This window comes from Lotus japonicus, chromosome 2 (assembly GCF_012489685.1).
Source record: "Lotus japonicus ecotype B-129 chromosome 2, LjGifu_v1.2".
NCBI lineage: Eukaryota > Viridiplantae > Streptophyta > Magnoliopsida > Fabales > Fabaceae > Lotus > Lotus japonicus.
The window spans coordinates 58,077,716-58,084,554 of record NC_080042.1 but is presented as its reverse complement, the minus strand read 5'-3'; the positions used below and the strand labels follow the sequence as shown (position 1 = coordinate 58,084,554).

Below are 6,839 nucleotides of genomic sequence, written 5' to 3'. Positions count from 1 at the left end.
GCAAGCACCACCTCAAAACCTCATTAAGCTTAATATTGATGCAGGTTGGTTTGGTCCCTTCAGCAAATGCTTGAGTTTGTTTACACGCTCCAATTCTAGTGATTTTCTTTGTGCTGCTTCCCACTTAAAACAAAGGAGATGGATCTGGACAACATCATTGTGGAGTCAGATTCATAAATAATAATTCAAGCTCTGACTTCTACGTTGTACCCTCCTCATGTTGAGACAACTATACAAGATTGTAGGTCCTTTTATCTTCTACATTTCATACCATTGTTTTAAGTCATGTATGAAGGCAAACAAACGGTGTGGCTCATGCACTTGCATCAATGTTTTTAATTTTCCCTTATCATGGTTGGTTGAGTAATCCTCCTAATTGTATTGATCATGCTATCTTTGTAGACTATTCTTTCCATGATTAATATATTGAGCTTACTTTAAAAAATAAAAAAGAGTTTTGTTACAGGCTAGAAAATAGAAAATGAATGATAATACATTAATACTAAAAAGTATTATTTCACAATTATACTTTTTGTGTAAAAGAAATAACAAAAATTCTTTTGGGCAGCATTTCCCATAATAATAAAAATATTTTGAAAAGCAAGAAGCAAAATAACTTGAAAGTAAATAAAAGGTGATCCAGGGTTCCAGGGTTTTCTAGCTCATTTTGGCGGAAAACCTGAGTAGTGGACAAACTGCTCGCTCGCTACACTCACTTCTCCAAACCGATACTGTTTCCTTCCTCCGCCGCCAGCCACCGCATCCTCCGCCGCTACCACTCCCGATCGAACATTCTACGCCCAGGTTCGCTCTCTTCTCTCTGATCCACTCTCGCTCGAACCGTCGTTCACTGCATCGCCACCCTAGCTCTGATTTAGGGTTTTGTTTTCGATTTACTGTTAACATCTTCGTTTTGTACGATTTCTTCCCTCGGAAAATGCTTGAATCTGCTGCTACGTTCGGTTCGGTGGAAACACCGTGTTGTCGCGGTATTTTGAGTTTTGAATAACTTGCTCCTGTTTTGAAAAATGTGCAGTGGATCTCCAATTTTGGCAAGCATCTTCAGAAGCGCTTCCTCTGTTGCTGGATTCAGTTTTTGTGTGGAAAAGAGAAAACTCGTTCGGAATATCTTGAAACCTAGAAATCATGCATGCGCCAGTTCTAGTTCTCAGTAAGTTCTATCTCTTCTCTTAACAAATTTTTAGTTTTTTTACGCTTTTCATTGATTTTAGGTAATTGGGTGTTTGGATCGAGTTTCTATAATTTGCTTGTTTTGATTATGTTTATTATATTTTTGAATGTTTTGTGTATGTTGTTCCATTTGGACATGCTTTTTTTGTATTGATTGACTCATTATAATCCATGGACAGAGGACTCTTTGAAACGTGAGTCTGGAGCAAAGGTGCACCATGCTAATATTCAGGCGTCTAAGGTAAAAACGCCTATTTATTGATTACCAACTTAGGAGTACATGCTAATGTTTGTTAATATTCATTCGGTGTTTGTAATCTTAATATGGATAATGACTTCCAGGCCGTTGCTGACATAATCCGTACCACATTGGGACCCAGGTCCATGCTGAAAATGCTTCTTGATGCTTCGGGAGGTTAGTGTTTTCCTGTCTCAAAAGTCAAAACAAGTTAGCCCTTGCAATAGTAACATGCTGAGAGAGCAATTATTTCCTGATTTCCATACAGTGTCGTGGGTAATTGTGAGCTGAAATAATTGATGTCACTTATAATAAAATTGCTTTTGGAACTATTTATGTTTCTATGTTAACTTTAGTTCCTGGTTAGAAATTGCCAATTTATTAGCTTTTAGCATACCCGGTTTATTAGATCCTTGCTTGTGTTCTCAAGTATTTATCTTATGCCATATTACTTTTTCTTTTAAATTAACAGGAATCGTAGTGACTAATGATGGGAATGCTATCTTACGTGAATTAGATGTTGCTCATCCGGCTGCAAAGGTACTTGTCTCTCTTGCTTCATTCAGTTGATATTGCTTGTGTACATGTATGGTTCTAAACACTGCTTTCCTAACAGCAACTTGTAAAAGCTCCATTTTCTGATTTCCATTGAATATTTGTGGTTTAGTTTCCCTTTGTTTTGAAACTTTCTAATACTGATCTCTTATTGGGATGGCCACAGTCTATGATTGAATTAAGTCGTACTCAAGATGAAGAAGTAGGAGATGGAACAACATCGGTCATCATTCTTGGTATGTTTTTAGTGTGTGTATATATTAATTTTATTTATTTACTTTTTCATGTGCTAGCAAGTTCTAGAGTTAGTTGCGTTCTAGGAAGCATGGACACTTTGTAGCTGTGCTGTGTTGCACATGTATTTATCTCAGCCACTCCTAGTTATAATTTATAGCTTGTTTTCACATTTATACCAGTACATATGGAAATATCTTGAAAAATTAGATACAACATTGGCATTATATTATGCCTAACACCTCATTCTGACCTTCAAAATACTTTAATGTTCATCCTTATTATTAGTTTTTCCTAACTGTGTTATATTGTAGTCATGTCAGTATCACGGTCTATAAACTTGAAAACGTGCCAGTGTCCCTGTATCAATCCCGTGTTATAGCTGTGTGTCCCAAGTCATATTTCTGCTTTTGAGGTTGAATTGTTTACTGAATGGAAGATCAGATGTTTACTTGATATATTGGGATTTCCTTTCTCCCAATTTCAATATCTTGTATTTTTTGTGCAGCTGGTGAGATGCTCCATGTTGCTGAAGCATTCATTGACAAAAATTATCATCCCACAGTTATTTGCCGAGGTAATTCAATAGTATTAGTCAGTGATTCTCTTTTAAAAGGGTATACTGTATATTATGCCTAATACAATTATGTATAATCTGTAGCATATAACAAAGCTTTGGAGGATGCTATTGCTGTTATTGACAAAATTGCAATGCCAATTGATGCTCAAGATCGTAAGTTCTATTTCTTTGACTGGTTCCTTTTAGATTACTATTATCTTCCTCCTAACAATATACAAAAGTTCATAGTGAACTGAACTCATTCAGTCATTTATTCCCGTTTCCATTGGTTTGTTGAGGGATCCTGGGTAGGTTGTCTATATAGTTCCACATTGGAATTGAGTTGCGGCAAAATCTCCTAGTATTTTATAGTAATTGAGTCATGTGTAGAAACAACACATTACCGATCCAGTAAACTTCTTGACATGTTATTTTAATGCTATTGGTAAATTGAACTGCAGGGGCTACAATGCTGGGGCTAGTAAAAAGCTGCATAGGCACCAAATTCACTGGTCAATTTGGGGATTTGATTGCTGTGAGTATATTTCTCAGCTTGATTTCCCAATTGATATCGTTTTATGTTTTCAAATATTTGAACTGGATGTTTAATTTGGCAATGTTTATTATCAAATTCTTCAATAAAAACTTTCAATATTTCGGATGGGAGTGTGGCTGTTGTCATCTGTGAAGTGCTTTTAAACCAGAAATTATATTTCTACAAAAGCATGAGTCTACAAAACATGAGTTTATAATGTACATGTTCACATGTTATGGTTTTTATTTCAACAAAAAGTATGAGTTGATGGTATTTTAATTAATCCAATGTACAAATTTATTGTTCATGTTGTGACTATTGGCATCTAGACAAGCATGCTCACATTATCTTCATTTAATTAGATGGGCCTCTGTTGTTAAGTAGACAATACATCTATAAATTCATCGCCCTAATATAGTTTCTTCCACTACCAAGTACACACATCATTTCAGATTTTGTTCTCCAGTTTTGTTCATTTCTTTTTGATGAATTGATAGCTCTAAAATAGTTTCTTGATTTCTTTCGCTATGAAATTCACTCATTATTTCAGCTCTTGTTCTTCTTCAGTTCTGTTCATTTCTATTTGAGTGAACAGATTAATCCCTAATGCTACTGCCTGTACTGATAATAATGACCTTTTTGCAATTATGTAGCATATTTAGATTTGTTTAATGATGTATAATATGTCCTTCCTTGGTTAATTTTCCAGGATTTAGCTATTGATGCTACTACAACTGTAGGCGTTGATATTGGCCAAGGTTTGAGAGATGTGGATATTAAAAATTATATTAAGGTTGAGAAGGTACCTGGTGGGCAGCTGGAGGATTCAAGAGTTCTTAAGGGAGTTATGTTTAACAAAGATGTAGTTGCCCCTGGCAAAATGAGGAGAAAGATCGTTAACCCACGTATCATTCTCCTTGATTCTCCTCTTGAGTATAAAAAGGGTGAAAACCAAACAAATGCTGAACTGCTTAAAGAAGAAGATTGGAGTGTCTTATTGAAGATGGAGGAAGAATACATGGAGGAGCTCTGCATGCAGATATTGAAGTTCAAACCGGACTTAGTAATTACAGAGAAGGGCCTTAGTGATTTGGCATGCCATTATTTCAGCAAGCATGGAGTTACTGCAATCAGGAGATTGAGGAAAACTGATAATAATAGAATTGCCAAGGCATGTGGTGCTGTTATTGTGAACAGACCAGATGAATTGCAGGAGTCTGATGTTGGTACTGGTGCAGGGTTATTTGAAGTTAAGAAAATTGGAGATGAATTCTTTGCATTCATTGTTGATTGCAAAGACCCCAAAGCTTGTACTGTACTATTAAGGGGTGCTAGTAAGGATCTCTTAAACGAGGTTGAAAGAAACCTACAGGTATGTTGTTGATATTGATATATATACTAAAAGACCAATCAGATTTTGTTCAAACAGTTTTCTGAACCTTGTTCCCATACCAGGATGCTATGTCTGTTGCAAGGAACATAATCAAAAATCCAAAGCTTCTTCCTGGAGGTGGTGCTACTGAGTTTACTGTGTCAGCTACTTTGAAACAGAAGAGTTCATCTATTGAAGGGATAGAGAAGGTGAGTCTATTACCACTACTTTTTTTGTTTTAGTGTTCACTATTGTTTCAATGAACCACTTGCTACTACATATTAAGTAGGTTCAGTTCAATCTCTTGTGTAGTGCAGTTGTTTATATTTGTTCTCACTCAATATTCTTGTTGACTGACAGTGGCCGTATGAAGCTGCTGCAATTGCTTTTGAAGCTATTCCACGAACTTTAGCACAAAATTGTGGAGTAAATGTCATCCGGACTATGACTGCACTACAAGGAAAAGTGAGAATAGTTTGCCAGGTTTTATTGTATATGACTGTTCTTTTTGAAGTCTGATCTTGCTTAACAAAATATTCCTGAAAATTGTAGCATGCAAATGGAGAAAATGCTTGGATTGGCATAGATGGAAATACTGGTGCCATTGCTGACATGAAAGAGCGCAAGGTACTTTATTTTATTTTAGTAAGAACAGTTATGTATTTTTATTCCATTTTGCCCAGTTCTGTTCCCCCCACCCCCTGGAAAATGTAAATTTTTAATCTTGTCTTGATTTATTACTGTACGCATTCTCAGTTGTATGAGCATGTATTTCTGCAATTGAGCTCTGATTATGTTTTGTTATAATATGGTGTTAGATCTGGGATGCCTATAATGTTAAGGCACAAACGTTTAAGACCGCCATTGAAGCTGCTTGCATGCTTTTGAGGATTGATGATATCGTGAGTGGGATCAAGAAGAAACAGGCCCCTGGAGCAGGTCCCTCAAAGCCCAAGGTTGAGACTGAGGCAGATGCTGACGGCGAGCAAATCCTTCCCGACTAAAAAACATAGTTCACCTGTCATTGTTTTTTGACACAGTTGAAAATTTGCTAGGTTCTTGTTCATCTTTAAAAACTATATGCATGTTCTTAGAAGTTTTGGTTCCTTAATTGGTCTGGTGTTTGTGCCTTGTATTGTCTGCAAAAGCTAGTTATGAACTTTGTTGATGTTACAAATGGCGTTTGCTTAATCTGAGTGTCCAGAGTCCAAATTTTGGGATTGTGCTAGGGTTAGGGTTTAAATGATTAGTTTTCCTCACTGAAGGTTGTTTGTTGAGCTGTATCTTGATTCTCATGCTATTCATTTGAAATCGTGTTCTACATCGTACATCGTGAATATCTGATCACGCCCTTGGAATATTTTCCGGTAAGTTGGAGTAGAGTTTATATTATTTATGGTTAATATAATTTTTATGTTATTTGAAGTTTCACTCATGAGGAGATATGGAATTCCTTCATCAAACTCCTTTCTCAAGATGATGTTTTTTTGAAAGTCTCACGATGATGTTGAAACTATATTCTATTAATTTTCTAATATTTAGATTAGTTCAAGCTTATTCTTGTGGATGACATTGGGGGAAAATAGCTTGCTTCTTCCCATTCCCCCATTTCCTTTATAATGCATTCATGGTTGATAAGTTGACGACCCTGCTGAATTTCTCCTTTGAAGTTCCTTGGTTAAGCCAGTGCTCTGCCCAAAACAACTTAATTTCCTTCTATTTTCCGAACAATGTTATCATTGAACCAGCTTCCTTCCATCAGACTGATGGAGTATTCACAGCTCCAGGTTATCCTGAATTCAAGTCCTTTCATCAGACTGATGGAGTATTCACAGCTCCAGGTTATCCTGTACCAAGGGCCAATTTGAGGATCCTGTACCAAGGGCCATCGTTATCACCTCTAGTTGCCTAGGAGGGTTTTTTGGACCAAACCCCACTCTTTAATACCCAAATCTTCTCCCTTCTTTTGGTCTACAAACCTTCTCCCAGTTAATCCATGCTTCTGTTTCCTCTCCTTCCACTCCACCCGATAGAGTTTCTCATGATTGTTTTGCATACTATGATAACCCATATAGGAACTTTAAAAAATGACAAATAGAACAATGGAAGAGATTTTTTTTAGGTAAGCAAAAATGATATAAATAGGGAAGTACAA

General features: G+C 36.4%; 1 protein-coding gene across 1 annotated transcript; it reads left to right on the top strand.

Annotated features, from left to right (window-relative positions):
• The first annotated feature begins 639 nt into the window (after nucleotides 1–639).
• LOC130738517 (T-complex protein 1 subunit gamma) lies at nucleotides 640–6,012 on the top strand. Its single transcript, XM_057590507.1, has 14 exons — nucleotides 640–804; nucleotides 1,037–1,171; nucleotides 1,371–1,432; nucleotides 1,534–1,606; nucleotides 1,902–1,969; nucleotides 2,151–2,220; nucleotides 2,727–2,795; nucleotides 2,880–2,951; nucleotides 3,239–3,312; nucleotides 4,022–4,684; nucleotides 4,768–4,893; nucleotides 5,045–5,149; nucleotides 5,237–5,311; nucleotides 5,503–6,012. Exons 2-14 carry the CDS (start codon nucleotides 1,147–1,149, stop codon nucleotides 5,686–5,688), a joined length of 1,668 nt encoding a protein of 555 aa, XP_057446490.1. The 5' UTR covers nucleotides 640–804; nucleotides 1,037–1,146; the 3' UTR covers nucleotides 5,689–6,012.
• Nucleotides 6,013–6,839: the final 827 nt, after the last annotated feature.